Source organism: Rosa rugosa, chromosome 1 (assembly GCF_958449725.1).
Source record: "Rosa rugosa chromosome 1, drRosRugo1.1, whole genome shotgun sequence".
In the NCBI taxonomy this organism is placed as follows: Eukaryota; Viridiplantae; Streptophyta; class Magnoliopsida; order Rosales; family Rosaceae; genus Rosa; species Rosa rugosa.
The window spans coordinates 68,907,830-68,925,832 of record NC_084820.1 but is presented as its reverse complement, the minus strand read 5'-3'; the positions used below and the strand labels follow the sequence as shown (position 1 = coordinate 68,925,832).

At 40.2% G+C, this 18,003-nt stretch overlaps 1 protein-coding gene across 1 annotated transcript; it reads right to left on the bottom strand.

Moving 5' to 3' along the window:
- Positions 1-1,005: 1,005 nt before the first annotated feature.
- LOC133726438 (pleiotropic drug resistance protein 3-like) lies at positions 1,006-8,838 on the bottom strand. Its single transcript, XM_062153989.1, has 23 exons — positions 8,202-8,838; positions 7,969-8,092; positions 7,691-7,776; positions 7,489-7,573; positions 7,131-7,290; positions 6,972-7,048; positions 6,812-6,865; positions 6,640-6,730; positions 6,218-6,519; positions 5,845-6,126; positions 5,419-5,732; positions 5,178-5,338; positions 4,949-5,095; positions 4,501-4,641; positions 4,299-4,369; positions 3,891-4,223; positions 3,355-3,645; positions 3,153-3,236; positions 2,929-3,062; positions 2,313-2,540; positions 1,852-2,023; positions 1,513-1,767; positions 1,006-1,416 (listed from the first exon to the last, which is right to left on the bottom strand). The coding sequence occupies exons 1-23, from the start codon at positions 8,543-8,545 to the stop codon at positions 1,150-1,152; spliced, it is 4,203 nt and encodes a 1,400-aa protein (XP_062009973.1). The 5' UTR covers positions 8,546-8,838; the 3' UTR covers positions 1,006-1,149.
- Between the last annotated feature and the right edge of the window lie 9,165 nt (positions 8,839-18,003).

Sequence of the window (18,003 nt, the reverse complement as noted above, 5' to 3'; positions counted from 1 at the left end):
AAGAGTTAATTAAGCTCTTAGTTATACATCCACACATGCAATTATGACAAGTCTTGATTTATAGCTTCTCACTTTTACTCAAACTTAAATGTTGATGTAGATGAGACCTCTCGGTGCTTCTTGATGCATATTTGGTTTAGATCACTGAGAGAATTGAAACTCAGAAAAGAGAAAGAAAAATGGGAGTAGAAACTGAGTTGTGGTCTCGGTGGGTGAGAGGATGAATGATGGTGGCAGTGTGTAGGTCGAAGGCAGAGAATGAATGACATCTCTTGGTTTCGATCGTGTGCAGAAAACATGAGTGCAGCTCCATTCATATTAAGACACGTGGCTCTCCTTGATTGGTGTTTGGATGACATATTTTGAAACGAAAAGGGTAGTGTGGCCACGCGATCAATCTCTATCAAGTCTTGAAATCATTAGCTCTTTGATACCTCAGTAGAAGTTATTTACCCTGAAACCAAGAATTTTACCGGAGGTAATTCGGTATTTCTTGGAGTATAAAAATTTGGTATTTGGGCTGGAACAGTGGATGAAGTAACAGGTATTTGGTATTTGGGCCTTGGGCTAACGGAGGGTCCCCAGGAGGAAGAACTATCTCTCGTCTTCTTCAACCTCATACCTGGGAAGTAAATCAGTAAATAGCCGTAGCCTAGTAACAAAGACCAAGCAAGGTAATTGAATTCATTTTGACTGTTCTTTTATTTTAAAACCTGTCGCCAATATCATGCTTGAATTCTGTATATTCTGTTTTATTTTTGCTCGATCTGCCATTGCTTCTGTGCTCTCGAGCTGTTTTTCATGATCAAAGACTCAACCTTTCATATGTATGAATGAAAATTCATCAACTTTTACTATTTTCTGCATCATCTGTTACCATCTTACCATTTTTTAGCTAATTTTTAGTCGTACAGGCCCAATGTTAGTGGTACTAAAACGGGACAAAAGAAAATTAGGAGAAACCACTAGCTTGAACAAAGTTTGAAATGGCCGGCCAGTATGATTTGTGATATATGCAGTCATTGCAAAAACTCTAGGGAGTTGAGAAAAATTAGTAGTTATTGATGATACGGATAAGCTCGATCGAGAGTATATTACAGCAATGGCTTTGTAGTGGACTGTAGGGAAGTTCATGAAGGACTTTATTAATTACCTCCTCTGGAAGTTTAGTTTTTCTGTAGCAAGTGCAAACGCAAATGCGAAAACTAGTGAATATGCAAGAAGAACAATTCCTACAATTCCTAGATCATCGTATTTATACCCATAAATGCTTCCTAGGAAGGCACTGATAGTCTTTTCCTCCCCGCGGAGTACTATTTCCTTGTTTAGGTCCCCATACTGCGAAGTGAGAATACCCTTCAAGGACCAGGATAAAGGAGAAATCCAGTAGCCCCAAACCCACCATTTAGGAATGTTCTGCAAGAGAGAAGTAAATTCAAAATTCCAAATTGCGTGCAAATTTTTTTTGTGTTGAGAAAGTAAAGTAAATGACTAAAGATAGAGTCGACTTACTGGTTGAGGTATTAGGAATCCCGAGAACAGATTCAACATTGTGTAGCAGAAACTTGATAATACTGAAGCTACTTGGAAAGTTGGGGTCACAGAAGCAACCAATATACCGAAGTAAGTGAAGTAGAGCAGCGTACAAAACATAGCATACACATACCAGAATACTTTGTAAAGTGACCAGTGGAAACCAATGGTTGGATATGTAATGGTCGAAAACAGAACTGCTTGAAGGAAAATATAGGGAAGTTCAATGATCATCTGCAACGTATGGAAGAGTTATGTAAAAACCTTTAAATTTTGAAACCGCTGAATTGTGGTCTAGGAAAATGATTAGAACCATACCTGTGATAAAGAATATGCCCATGAGGAGTACATTCCAGCAAACCTTTCTCGGTATACAACATTGCGCTCAGAAGCGACAAATGGTAAAACAGAGGAACTGTTACCAATTCCAATGCATTGTTGTAAAATAAATATTGATCCTAGAATGCTGAAGAACTCCTGTTCACCATTTCTTCAGAGCAAAGATAAAAAGTTGTTCAGATGTTAAATTTACTAGTCTCTGGTATGTTTAAGTGGGAATGTATTCTAAAACAATACTGAAACAAATGCAAGAAAGGGTGCTTATTCCTTAAGGAGTCATGCATACTTGACTTTCAGGAGGTGCTAGATGACATAGATTATATAGTAAATAATAGATGTGGTCAAGCCGGCCAAAATCTTTTCTACACCTCTAGGTGATTGCAGGTTTTCTATCAATTCATTATGTGGAAAAATAAGTTGTTTCTGTCAAATTGTCTTACATTTTCTGTCCTTTCTGCCAAAGAAGTGCTCCAAATATCAAAGAGGATGCAGCAGTGATTAACAATCGCCCCAGGTTATATTTTGGATTTCTCCAGTAGGAGAGATGTCGCTTCCACAGACATGCTTTAAATTGCTCCCATCCATTTTGCGGGAAGCGAGTAGGAAAATTCAATTCCTTTGAGCCTTCTACTGGAAAGCTGAGTTCTCTAACTAGGTCATTGTTCTTCCTGTATAGAAAAAGAAATGTAAGAGTTGAGTAAGTAAGATCTTATTGAAAAGTAATGTTGTGTTGGAACAAAGTAATTGCCTCCCTTATTCTAGAAATCAATCTCTAGAGTGGTAATAATATCATAAACCTGATATCAGAGTCTTTTGCAAATTGTAGCACTGCTACAATTTTGAAAAGGTTTTGAAATTAACAGCTTCTGCTATATAAAGAATGCATTTGCCTTCTTTTATGAGGATGGCGTCCCAGCTAGTTTGGGCACCGTGCCCTTGTGAGAGTATAACTACTGCTAGTGTTTTGAGATAGAAGTCAAATGCTGAAGTTTGGCATTTTAACAGTGTTTATGAACTCAGTAATATATGCTAGTGCAGTAATACACTAATACTCACTGGCATAAATGTGATTCTCTATAAAGCTGAGCAAAATCTAAGGCAAGTTTGGCTTCTGCAGAAGGACTCGTGACTTTTAACATCCATGTTGCTGGGTTGTAGTTATCTTTGATTTTTGGAACCCCAGAAATACCCTGCAACCAAAGGGAGGTAAAAGGCAGAGTTGACAGAATTGGCATGTGGAAATAGATGTTCATAAAATTGTATGTGGTCATATAAGTCACCTCAAAGTATTGGATAAGCTTACTCGAATCTTGACCCAGTTCTCCACAGTATATTACTTGTCCTCCTCTTTTCATCAAAAGAAGCTGTACAAAGTTGATATTAATCAAATCACTTTATTTCTTGTCATAATATAGATATTATTCTCAATTACTACAATGAACTCATAACTTTTAGATTTTCTGAATTACATTAGTCAATTACCTCATCGAAAGCTTCAAATATGTCAATACTTGGCTGATGAATAGTGCATACAACAGTCCTCCTTGTACTGACAATATTTTTCACAACTCGCATGACTATTGCAGCTGCTCTGGCATCTAAACCAGACGTGGGTTCGTCCATGAATATAACAGATGGATTTGAAACAAGCTCCACTGCAATTGTTAGCCTTTTACGCTGTTCAGTTGATATACCACTACCACCTGGTATGCCAACTAACTCGTCTTTGATTTCATCAAGCTCTATCATTTGAAGTACTTCTTTCACAAACTCCTGATAAATTAATATGTCAGTTGGAAACATTATGCGATCTTCTATGATCACAGGACTTCTCTTACTCTAGGAAATTTTTGTGCATGACACTATATTGTTACTTCAGAATCCAATTCTAAAGCATTGGTAAATAAATTCCATTTGGATAATTAAGTCTAACAAGACTAGCACCAGGTCTAGGTCTTAAATTGAACTATGCTGTTTGGCATTCATACTAAATGCTTTGTATGTTTAAAGGGACTTACAGCTCTAGTATTTCTGTCAATCTGGGATGGCAAGCGTAACCAAGCTGAGTATGCTACTGACTCTTCTACTGTAAGCTGTGGAGAATGTATGTCACTTTGCTCGCAATACCCAGATATTCTTGCATATGTTTCTTGAACTTTTGGGTACCCTCCAATTCTAATGTCTCCTTCAATAATTCCACCAGTTTTTCTTCCAGAAAGAACATCCATCAGTGTCGTTTTTCCGGCTCCACTAACTCCCATCAAAGCTGTGAGAATTCCAGGTCTAAATGCACCAGTTATATCTTGAAGAAGCTGTAGTCGATTTGGTGGGAAACCTTGCTCTCTCAGTTTCTGGAAATATAAGGGTGATCAAATTGATTTATATCCAACATCCTTAGAAACAGGAATTCATATTAATGCAGTTACCTGGGGTGTATCAATATAGTATTTCACTTTCTCAAATGATATAGTTATGGGCTCAAACGGCAACACCATGCCTGCAGTTTAACAAACCACTACGCAACGTTGATATATAGCATGTTTACTGATACAACAGTCTAACACGCAGACAATATTTTTATTAAATGAGTTCTTCAATGATTTGGAGTACTGGAAAATGCTATCTCACCTGCATTTGTAGATTCTGAAGTAATAATGTCAGTGTCTACACTAGTTACTTCTTTTTCTTGACAGGAATTATCTAAAATTTCTTTATTCTTCAGACGGGAGAATCTTTCATGAGAAATGATAGTCCGAGAACTCCCTGGAGCTGAAATTCAAATTTCAAACAGGTTAGTATCTAAAGAATTTATGGTCAATACTTAGATTTTTGCATATTCTTTCTTGTATGTGCATAGGTGGAGGGAGTTACCCTTTGAATAACTGAGTACGCATGTGAACCCAAGGTTGAAAACCATCCAAAATCCAAGTAAAGCTCCTAATGATATCCAATAGAAGTATTCACTGAAGTTTAGACCCCGGTTAATTAAAGCTTGCTGGCCTATAGTAACATTGGAAGATAAAACCTGTAAGGAATTACAATAAGCGATATTAACACTTAACATATTAAGCTACACTAATCTGATTTAAAATTAATGAAAAGTAGTAGTTCTGCATCACCTTTTGCCACCTTGGAGCATGAAATTCATTTATTGAAGCACCTATTTCTGCAAATGCCAATGGAGAAACCCAAAATCCCCATTCCAACCAAGGAGGTAGAGAAGCTGCATTAGGAATGTGCTTATTAGATTGACTGAAATCCACATATTGCTAAATGATACTCAAGCCATAAATAGCCTCCCTTACATTTTGGAATTATGAAGCCTCCAAATAGAAACATTACTATTAAAGATAAAAGACTGACAGATCCTGCAACAGAAGGATTCCGGACCAAGGATGCAATCAAACGAAATAGTGATATTGCTACTTGATGCACGAGGAACAGAAGAATAAATTGCCTGAAGAACCTGATATTATTGATAACAAAGTTTTAGCATGTGACAAAATCAGTTGTGTCAAAATAAAGGTTTAGCCTAGGAGAACATACCTTTCAGGTTCAGGACTGTAACCAATCACATAATAAGTAAGGGCTGTCCAAAGAAACGCATCTAGCAATGAAAATGGAATTTTCAGGATGGCAGCCGGAATAGAATAAGCCCATGCTGGGTAGAAGTAGATATCTCTTTGCTTATAGAAGACTGCTAGTCTAGAGGCAGTCATTGATACCTCTGCAGTTCCATTGCATAGCAGTCTAAGTAGAGCATAAAACAAAGAACCCATGTAGAACTTTGCATGGATCTCGTCGACTTTCATCCATGTACGTAGAAACATTGTCATTGTTACTAGTGCAATGACCACAAGCTGCACAATGAAATGAGCTAGGTGTGAAAGGTTGATCAATTTAAGTGGGGTGTCTTTTTTTTTTTCCCTTTTTTTTTTATATATTTCACGAAATGCCTCCAGTAGCTGTTACCTGTGCTGATTTGAATACATGAATAAATGAGTTTCTCTTCATGAGAAGCCATTCTCTAGAAAGGCATGCTTTGAATAGTTCCCATTTTCTCAGTGAGTAAATGTTGAATGACAAAGCATGTTTATGGCACACAGATTGATCAAAAGGCTTGCAAAGCTCCTCTTCAAGCTTCTTTCCGACATGGAAGTCCTTAAACATATTTACGAACTTATCAATACTAACATAACTGTAGGGTTGGTCTTTATGGTACCAGTACTTTGCTTGATCCTTTTGAGAAACCACCTATACAGAGAATTCACTGTGAAAATCAATACAGAGCAGATATTCTTGGTAATCTGACAAATTAAATTTGTATATACACAAGAACTCTTGCCTCTTGGAGGAAGTCAGAAATGCCTTTTCGTGGTGGGCTACAAAAACCACATTTCTGAAAGAACTCCACAACATTGTCAGTTGGCCCATGGTATACAACTTTTCCTTCAGCCATCAAGATAATGTCATCAAACAGATGAAAAGTCTCTGGAGTTGGCTGAAGAAGTGAAACCAAAATGGTGGATTCTGTTACATGAGTCAATTGCTGCAGACAAGTTACAATTTGAAATGTAGTGGAGCTGTCTAGGCCTGTTGATATCTCATCCATAAAGAAAGCTCTTGCTGGGCCAATCATCATCTCACCTGTTAAAGGAGAGTATTTTGAAACATTAGTATCTTATGAAAGAAAAAACATTTGGATGTAGTAGAATATGCCCAACTGACACTCGATTAGAATGCAGCAAGGTGGAGAATTTGCAGAACCTGTTGTAAGCCTTTTCTTTTGACCACCAGAAATTCCTCTTTGCATTGCGTCCCCTGCGATTGTATCAGCACAAATGTCCAGCCCAAGGATCTAAGAGAGAAAGAGAAACTGTTAAAGTGTATAGGAAAGACTTGGTCTTTGTGTTAATTTGTAGTTGATAACGAGGAATACCTTTATTATATAGTCTGTCATTAGAGATTTTTTCAACCCTTCAATTGAAATGGCCTGTTAATCAAGTTGTAGAGGCATTAAGCAAGAGATGGGCAAGTTGCTGCTTACTTGGAAACATGACAGGAAAGACTTAGAGCGTGACTATTCTCAAACTTCATACCTTCATATAAGTGTCAATGTCTGGTTCTGGGACAATACCAGCTTGCTTCTCCCTTCGAGCAACTTCTTTCATAATATCTTTAATTACAAAAAAAGCTTCTTAGTTAAATCAAGATGGAGAATCATGAAAATGTGGCCGGAAGTTGAAAAGAATGCCTACCAGCTCTGCTTCCAATGCCCTGGCAACGAGATGAGAAATCCAGTGCTTCCCTCACAGTCATCTCAGAAATATGCAAGTCATATTGACTTATGTAAGCTGATGTCTTCTGAGGAACAAACTCATTGAGCTTATAACCATTGTAGGTTATTTCTCCTTGAACCTAAAATTTTGTGAATAAATTTATCAGATTTTGGATTATATCTACATGCTTGAGCTCATCACTGTGATCAGACAAAAAAAAAAGCTCATCATTGTGAGTTTGAGTCCCACACAGAAGTTGTAGAAATGATATTTTCTTGCTAAATATTCCATACATATAAACTATGCTAGCTAATGCCTGTGTTCATAGTTAGAGAACCTTGAGAGATTGGTTATGTTTTCCTGCAAGTGCCTGTAATAAGGTTGTTTTTCCACAGCCTGGAGGACCAAGTAAAAGAGTCATCCTGCATAAAATGTAGATGTATTTAGACTAATCATCCTCCACACATCTCTTAGGTTTGTCGAAAAACAGAAGAAACCAACTTATCAAGCATGTTTGTTAGAAGAAAAAAACAAATTACCTTGAAGGCTTGATGATGCCACTGACATCTTTGAGAATTTTTAGATTGTATGCTTCAGACTTGCATCCAATTATTTGTGTCATGACCTGTCAAATATTTTGAATCTCATTCTGTATGTAGGACCCAAATCTTTGAGGTACATGGAAAGAAGTAGTACTCCTACTCTATTAGGTAGTTTTGAAAACATCAAATGTGATCCTTGTATCCCTTCCTAACTATTAATTGGAAACAATTTTTGTAATCCTTGATTTGCACAGGGTAAAATATTTTACACTTACAGAGAGAGAGCTTTTGAGCGTGTTCCATAGTGTTGGGAGGGGCTTTCCTTGAACTACTTCACATTCTGCTTCTACAAACAAATTTTGGTATCGTACTTCCACAGTTGGCAATTGCAGTCCCACTCTGAAAAACAAAGGTCAGTCAATTCAGTCCATAGCATATACATATTGGCAATGTTTTATACAAATTACTGTAATGATTATGAGCCGAACATTCTACAAATATTACTTACCTGTCTATTCTTTCTTTGAGTTTCTGTAAGAGGCGTTGATTATCTCCTTCTATTTCCTTGAGAAGTTTATCAATGAACACACGACGTTCCAGGGCTTCTAGCTTTGTAACATCAACTACCCTCTTACTCTTACCTTCATGATCATCGTCCTCCTTGTTACAACCCATGAGTGAAGTTCGAATACGTTCAAATGTGGGCAATCTTTCAATGGCAGCCCACTGCAGCTCAACTTCATCGTCATCATTCTCCTTCATGGACCTGACATCTGAAGTGCTCCTGAAACTTGATGCATGCTGATGAAAAGAAGTCCTCACACTTCTTCCTATCTCTGCAGCCAAATCCATTCCAACTTCCAAGGGGCTCTGCTGCTTCACCTCTTCCTACTGTGTTTGCTAATGCACTCAGATTCTACCTACATATAAGGAGTAAGTCATGGGAGCATTTAAACACTATTAAAAATTGGAAGCAAAGTTTAAAAAGTCAAAACTTTTCATATCGTTTTCTTCAAAATCTTATACAAAATCCTTTGTTAATTGCTATAGATACACATTACTACTTTCAATCAAAAGAACTTTTAGTTAGTTTGTTATTACTTTTTCTAGTTGGTGGCACAATCAAACAAATCATATGCATATGGGAGGGTCCAATTGCTTCAATTAAGCTTATTCTATATCCCATTAAGCCATCTTAGTTAATAATGGAAGTGAGAAGACCACACCCCTGCAAGCATGAGTAGTTCCACCCCTCATATTGTTTGTGTATAATGCTGATGCTGTACTGGAAGGAATATATAAACTACCTTGACTTTTGTGAAATGACAGTTCGTTCCTATTGTATGCACCGAGTCACTGAGATTTGCATTTAAGTAATCCTTAGTCTCCTTGAGGTGATTGGCTGGGTTTTGTAAATTTATCTTCGCCGTAATTGGAATCTGCGATTTGTATATTTTTTCTAAACTAAAGAAAAATTAAACTATAAAGATCCCTATGAAGATGCTCTAAGAAAAAATCAGTTCCAAACAAAAGTCCAGAAATTGGTGTGCTTGCTTGACTATTATAATTCATTCAATCTATTTTCTACTTTTTAAGATCAAAATATACATGCTGAGGGATGGTTAACAACTGAGCAATAACTGAGAAAATATATGCAGATATTTTTAGAAATCAGCACCACTTGGAAATGAGCAAGAAATATTGTATAATATTTTTAAAATCAATTACAGCCAACATGTTTGATTCGATGAAGATGTAGCTTGAAGGCAAATCAAGATTACTTCTAGCAAAACGACAAGGCTCGCATGAAATCTGAAATCTGAAATCTGTCATTTGATGTATTTGAGTTGGTACTCTAGAAGTGAGATTAGCCATCAATAATAGACAACTGAGTTCGATTAACATATTTCGAACTTAATTATTATAATTGAGCTCGTTTAAAATATGCAGTGAAAAAATATTCTCTTTAAGCTTTCATTGTTTAAGCATGCTTTATTTTGTTTTCGTTTACAACTAGCAATAATTTGCTATAGAGAATTCACTTAATTGGTTTAGGCTTAAGTTAGTTATGTCATGGTGTTTTAGATAATAATACCTGAATTGCCTCATATTGTGGCACATAATCGATGAACTTTTTTTTCATCCGATTCATCATTCATTCATATTCACGTCTAATTTGAATGTGATTTTCGTTTAAGTTGTTGATGGAGTCTTAATATGCTGAATGTGAACCTATTAAGTCCTTGTTTGGTTCACGAAATTTGAGTATTCAGAAAGTAAACTCAATCATTTCTTGTATTTGGAATGCAAATGGTTTTCATTTTTCAAAGGAAGGGAAAATGTGCAGGAAATTAGTAGTTCCTCCCCAAGGGATTCATTTTTCCTCATTTCTTTGTATTTATTACTCATTTTTCATTATTTTATTACTGTTTAAGGATATCTCTATTTGTGTTTGGCCCAAACTCTAGGTTACTTGACCTAGTGGTAATAGGGTTAAATTAGAAGGATCTAGATTCCTATTCAATGTACGATTACTTTCTTTGTGCGATTGAGATTCTATACATTGTAATCCTCTATATAAAGAGGTCACTATTATCAATGAGAATACACATCAAATTCCTCTCAAATTCAGTTTCTCTACAACACGTTATCAGCACGAAGCCCTAACCCTGAAAACCCTAATTTCGTAACCTTCAAAATCCTGCAACCACCGCCCCACATATCGAAGCCCTATTCCCAAGGAGCCCAGAACCGGCGGCGGAACCACCGGAACCGGCCCGAAAACCCCTGGACCGGCCATCGGAAAATTTGGACCGGCCCCTGCCTTGTGCCTGCCCTGAGCCTGCCCTCTGCGCATCTGCCGAGTCGCTGCCGAGTCGCTGCCGAGCCCTACGCACCCCTGTGCCTGCACCTGCTGACAGCCCTGCCGAGATCTGCCGAGTGCTGTCGACATCTGCCGAGAAGCCCCGCGGGCATCTGCCGAGTACTGCGCACCCGTGTGCCTGCTTCTGCCGACTGCTGCCGACAGCCCCGCACAGGCCCCTGCCGAGCCCTGCCGAGACCTGCCGACAGCCCCTGCACAAGCCCTGCATAGCCTCCGCATAACTTCTGCACAGCCCCTGCAAGTCACCTGCAGCACCCCCGCACAAGCCCTGCAGCAGCCCTGCACCAACCTGCCTAGCTCCGGCCACCAGTTTCCGGCCACTTTTCCGGCGACCTCCGGCGACCTTTTTCCGGCCATCTTCAACGACTTTTCCGGTCAAGATTTCCGGCTATTTTTCAAGGTAAACTTTTCTAAAAGTTCCCGTTTTTTAAGTTTTTCAATTTCTTCTTCTTTTCTCGGGGACTTCCAACATCCCTTCTTCTACCCCCCTTTCTTCTTCATAGGGGAGACCAAAAGCCGAACTGTGGGGGTTCGTGCTCACTCCGAGCTTAGAGCTTGTAGAGTCCTCCAAACTTAGAGTTTGTTGAGAAGAAAAACGATCGACCACTTACATCGTCGTTTCGATCTAATCCAAAACCCCCTCTTGGAATCGGATTTTCTTGGAAGCGACTACGCTCAGAAAATCCCTAATTTCTTGGAAGCGACTACGCTCAGAAATTTTATAGTTTTTCGTGGTAGCCTTTTTCGCTCCGAAACTAACCCTATTTTCTTGTTGTTTTTCAGGATGAGTAACCTGAACAAGTTGAGCTTCGCTCCACTAGAGACAACAGGCGCAGGATACCACAAGTGGGTCCGTGATGTGCGGCAGCATCTTAAGGCTGATGGGATCCTGAGTACGATCCAAGAGCCAAGTCAGGACGTGCGTACTCCTCAACAAGCTGCTGCTTTTGAAGCAAATAGAGCTACGAGAGAGGCGAATGAAGCCAAAGCCATCATTCTCATGACAAGGCACATGAATGACGCGCTCCAAAATGAGTACCTCAATGAGGAAGACCCAAGAAGACTATGGGTAGAACTCGAGCACCGTTTTGGCAACGTCCGTGATTCCCTGCTTCCAGACTTAGAAGTGAGATGGTCTAGCCTCCGCTTCTGTGATTTCAAGTCTGTACTTGACTACAATTTAGAAGCACTTCGTATCAAGTCTATGATGGAATTCTGTGGACAGAACATCACTGATACGATGTTGATCGAGAAAACTCTTTCCACCTTCCCCGTCTCTGCATTGATGATAGCCAAGAACTATCGGATTGATGTCAATGCCAGACGCATCACAAGATTTCATGAGCTAATTGGTGCCTTGAACGTAGCTGAAAAGCACGACAACATACTTGTGAAGAACTATAACTCCATACCCGTGGGAACCAAGTCAATTCCGGAGTCTAATTATAGTCGCGCCTCCAAGGGAGGACGCAAGGAGCGAAACCCTAAGAGTAGGGATAATTCTGGACATTCTGGTCCATATTCTCGCCCTAAAGAGGAAGGAAATCGCCAAGATAGGCGTGCACGGAACCGTGGAGGTAAACGTGTGAAGAGAGAGAGAGGCCAAGCCTCCGGTTATGGTGGTAACGCCACCAAAGGCAATAACCGTCTACAAAACGCTCCCAGAGCGCCTCGATCAAGGGAACCTGACCATAATGATGCTTGTCTCAGATGTGGATCAAGTGGACATTGGGCAAAGAAGTGTACTGCATCCCAGAACGTTGCAAACGCATACAAGATGTATCGTGAAGCAAGGGAGGCAAATTACATGGAACAAGAAGATCAAGATGGAGATCTCGATCTAAGGGTGGAAGACTACAAGGATCAAGACCCAGAAACTGGCGATTTTGATTAAGTCTTTTTATTTTCCAAGAGATGTAGGCAATTGCCATATTATTTTTATAGTAGATGCCAATGCTATTAGTCTTTCTTCAAAGTAGGCGTACTCAATGTGAGTGTGATGTCTAGGAAGGTTTTGAGATAAGTGGTACTTAAGTGAGCCTCGCTCCACCGACATCTCTCTACTGACCTGGTCACATTTACATTGGAATTACCGAAAGGAGTTCGACGACTACCATTGTTTTGCATTAACTAGTTTATTGGATTAGATTTTCTTTGGTTAAAGAAACGATGATGTAATTCCGTTTGGCTTATTAATAAAAGTTGAGTTCTTTTCTTTATGACTCCTTTTTAATTACGAGCTTTTCTTTTAGGAATGGATGAACTTCAATGTCTTGCGGATAGTGCGACTACGCACACCATTCTACGACATAGGCAATTATTCTTGGAGATGTTGCCTACATATTCATCTGTGACTACGATGGCTGGGCCATCAGGTTTAATTCAAGGACATGGAATGGCCCAATTCCTTTTGCCTAATGGCACCTTGATTAAAGTCACTGAAGCTCTCTACGCTCCTAAGGCAAATCGAACCTTATTGAGCTTTAAAGATATTAGAGCCAACGGATTCCATGCGGAAACGCATAGTGAGAACGGAATAGAATTCCTTTGCATTACCTCTAATGATTGCGGAAGAAAGCGCATCTTAGAGAAGCTTATGTGTCAATCTAGTGGACTTTATGTCACTACAATTCGACCTATTGAATCCAATAATGTCATAAGAGAAGATCTCTTGGATTCAGACACATATTGGCTTTGGCATGACCGACTAGGACATCCTGGTCGTGATATGATGCTCCGTATACTAAAGACTTCACACGGACATCCATTCTTCAGAGTGAGAAGAAGCAAGAATCGAAAATTGATTCCAGGACTTAGCAAGACCGCAACAATTGCAGCATCTGGAGCTGCAGCCGTCTTGGGGCGCCATAAGGCCGCCCAAGTCCCATGTGATGACGCCATTAATGGCGCCAACCATGAGCATGACGCCATGGTTGTTCCTCCTAGTGGCCATGACGCCACACACACCAATTTCCATGGCTCTAACGCCATAATGGGAGATGTAGTCACACACTTTGCTTCTAAAAGCGCTACAGACGCTCAGGCCCAACCAAAATCTTCCTTGGTTGCTTCTAAGGCCCCTCGCTCTTTCTGCATAGCCTATTCCTTCGGGAAATTAGGACCGAGACCGTCCTACGCAAAGGATCCCAAAATACTCATTCCGTTCTTACAGAGAATCCAATGGGATATCTGTGGACCCATTCAACCACCATGCGGACCTTTTAAATACTTTATGGTTTTGGTTGATGCGTCGACACGCTGGTCACATGTCGCGCTACTATCCACTCGAAATGCTGCTTATGCTAAACTCCTCGCCCAGATTATCCGTCTACGGGCTCACTACCCTGACCATCCTATTAAGTCAATTCGACTTGATAATGCTGGGGAGTTTACGTCGAAAACATTCGATGACTATTGCATGTCACTGGGGATTGATGTAGAGCATCCAGTTCCCCATGTTCATACCCAAAATGGTCTCGCAGAAGCCGCTATCAAACGACTACAGATGATAGCACAGACATTGGTTATGCGCACCAATCTCCCTGTTTCTACTTGGGGATATGCAATCTTGCATGCAGCGACGCTAATTCGTCTACGACCCACTGCCACCCAATCTTACTCTGCGTTACAGCTAGTGACTGGGTACGAGCCTGATGTCTCGCACTTACGCATTTTTGGGTGTGCCATTTATGTGCCTATTACGCCGCCACAGCGTACTAAGATGGGTCCCCAACGACGAATGGGTATTTATGTTGGATATGAATCTCCAACGATCGTCCGCTACCTTGAACCCTTGACAGGCGATCTCTTTACCGCTAGATTTGCGGATTGTCACTTTGATGAGACAGTCTTCCCATCGTTAGGGGGAGATAAGAACACATCTGTTCAACAGGAACGACAGGAATTGTCGTGGTCTGTCCCCACTATGTCTCATCTCGATCCCCGTACCGCACAGTCCGAACTTGAAGTGCGAAGAATAATCGAACTCCAGAACGTAGCAGACACTCTGCCTGATGCGTTTTCTGATGTTGCCAAAGTGACGAGATCACACATACCTGCTGCAAACGTGCCTGCAAGGATTGATGTCCCAACTACTGGACATCACGCCTCTCCTGTGACACCAGGAGATGGCGCCATTGCCCAACATGGCAATGATGTGGCATCTATGGCCGCAGGTCCCGCAAGAAAGCGCGGTAGACCGATTGGTTCGAAGGATACTCGCCCTAGAAAGAGAGCGAATGAGGCACAAACAAATCCTTTGATCATCGATACTCAAAATCCGTCCCATGAGAATGTTCCGGATTATGGTTATGTCCAAGAGACATCATTGGGGGACGCCTCAATGTCAGAACCTATCCCTGAGAACGTAGAGATCTCTGTTAATTACACTAGTGTACATGGGACGTGGGAAAGAAACTCCATCATCATTGATGATGTATTCGCGTATTCAGTGGCGCGTGAGATTATTGAGACCGATGACATCGAACCACGCTCCGTTGATGAATGCCAACGTAGAGCTGATTGGCCAAAGTGGAAAAATGCGATCCAGGCAGAACTTGATTCTCTAGCGAAAAGAAAGGTATTCGGACCGGTTGTGCCAATACCGCCCAACACCAAACCAGTTGGTCACAAATGGGTATTCGTTAGAAAGCGTAATGAGAAAAACGAGATTGTAAGGTACAAAGCTCGCCTTGTGGCGCAAGGTTTCTCACAACGCCCTGGAATCGACTACGAGGAGACCTATTCTCCCGTAATGGACGTCATAACGTTTCGCTACCTTGTCAGTTTGGTAGTTTCCGAAAAACTGAACATGCAGCTTATGGATGTGGTTACTGCGTATCTATATGGGGATCTAGATACAGAGATATACATGAAGATTCCAGACGGAATTCAGTTACCCAAATCAAGTGGCTCTAAACCACAGAGCGCGTTTGCGATTAGATTGAAACGCTCACTATATGGTTTGAAACAATCCGGACGGATGTGGTATAACTGTCTAAGTGACTACTTGATTGGAAAGGGATATGTCAACAATGAACTATGCCCATGTGTGTTCATAAAAAGGACAAGTTCCGGATTTGCAATAGTAGCGGTTTATGTCGATGACATGAACATAATTGGCACCCTTAAAGAGTTAAGGGAAACCGCTGAACACTTGAAATCCGAGTTTGAGATGAAAGATCTTGGGAAAACACGGTTTTGCCTCGGTTTAGAACTTGAGCACCGTAGAGATGGTATCCTGATTCATCAATCAGCTTATACCCAAAAGATCCTTAGGCGTTTCAACACTGATAAGATTAAGCCTTCAAGCACCCCAATGGTCGTCCGTAGTCTTGATCCAAAGAAGGATCAATTTCGTCCAAAAGATGACGATGAAGAAGTGCTAGAGGCAGAAGTGCCCTACCTAAGTGCAATAGGCGCATTATTGTACTTAGCTCAATGCACAAGACCGGATATCTCATTCGCTGTGAACTTGCTAGCTAGACATAGCTCTGCGCCTACACGACGCCATTGGACTGGTGTTAAAGATATCTTTCGATACCTAAGTGGTACGATCGATATGGGCTTGTTCTATCCCTACAGAGAGAAGATGGATTCGGACCCATCAAGTGCCAGGGACGCCACACATGGTGGACTGCGTCCCCTATCCCCATCCCAAAACGATATAAGTGTTTTGGAAGGTTTTGCTGATGCTGGGTACCTCTCTGACCCACACAAAGGTCGCTCCCAAACTGGTTATGTTTTCACCATGGGAAAGACCGCGATATCTTGGAGGTCTACAAAACAGACCTTAGTCGCTACTTCTTCGAATCATGCAGAGATTATTGCTCTTCACGAAGCAGTTCGTGAATGTATATGGCTTCGATCCATAGTTACGCATATTCGAAGCAATTGTGGTTTGAAGTCTACCACAGATGAGCCAACGAGCATTTATGAGGATAATGCTGCTTGCATTGAACAAATGAAGCAAGGCTACATCAAAGGCGACAACACCAAGCATATATCTCCCAAATTCTTCTACAATCAGCAACAACAGAAGCTCCTCAAGATCAAAGTGAACCAGGTTCGATCTGAGGACAATGAGGCAGACTTGTTTACTAAGTCATTGCCTAAATCCACGTTCGAGAAACATGTGGCAAGAATTGGCTTGCGGAAATTATCTGAACTCCCATGATCGTAGTCATCAGGGGGAGGCGCAGACATCAGGGGGAGATGTCTACATGTTCACCTCGAAACGTGAAGGGTGTGTTGTGCTCTTTTTCCCCTTCGACCGAGGTTATTTTTGTCCCACTGGGTTTTTGTTACTCGGCAAGGTTTTTAACGAGGCAACGAGAGAAGCACCGCGTTTGGACAACACAAGGGGGAGTGTTTAAGGATATCTCTATTTGTGTTTGGCCCAAACTCTAGGTTACTTGACCTAGTGGTAATAGGGTTAAATTAGAAGGATCTAGATTCCTATTCAATGTACGATTACTTTCCTTGTGCGATTGAGATTCTATACATTGTAATCCTCTATATAAAGAGGCCCCTATTATCAATGAGAATACACAGCAAATTCCTCTCAAATTCAGTTTCTCTACAACAATTACATTAATTATAAAATGTTTAACAATTTTCATAATAACTTGTCATATATTACAAAACATTGGAATGGAAAGTATCCAGGGAAAATTAAATTTCTCATCTCATAAAAAGATAAATGATTTATTTTACTTTACACAAACCAAGCCTGAAGAATAGAGAGAGAGAGAGAGAAGTTACCTTTTATTACCTACACCGGGAAAATTTGGGTGAAAATTTTCCCTTAATTTTGTTATGGTATTTGGGCCGTGGGCTAGTTAACCACGAAGGGCGCCTCCAAAAAAAAAGCAGCAAAGAGAGGGTTATTAGAAGTTTAGAACGAAGAACTAATCTCTTTGTTTTCTTCAACCTCATTGAGCACTAGAAGGTAATTGAACTCATTTTGACTGTCCTTAATTTTATATAAATCTATCGCTAATATCATGCTTCAATTCTGTATATTCTGTTTTCTTTGTGCTCTTGAGCTATTTTTCATGATCAAAGACTCAAACTTTCATATGTAAATGAAAGAAAAATTCATATACTTTTGCTCTCTTTTCTGCATCATCTGCGATTTAGGGTTACCATCTTACCATTTTTTAGCTAATTTTAGACGTACAGGCCCAATGTTAGTGGTACTGAAATAGGACGAAAGAAATTAGGAGAAACACTAGCTTGAACAAACTTTGAAATTGCCAAGTATGATTTGTGAGGCAGCCACTGCAAAAACTCTAGGGAGTTGAGAAACATTAGTACTTATTATCTTTTAATGATGCGAATAAGCTCCAAAGTATATTACAGCAATGACTTTGTAGTGAACTATAGGGAAGTTCAAGTACTCAACTTCAGTAACTGAAAGACATTA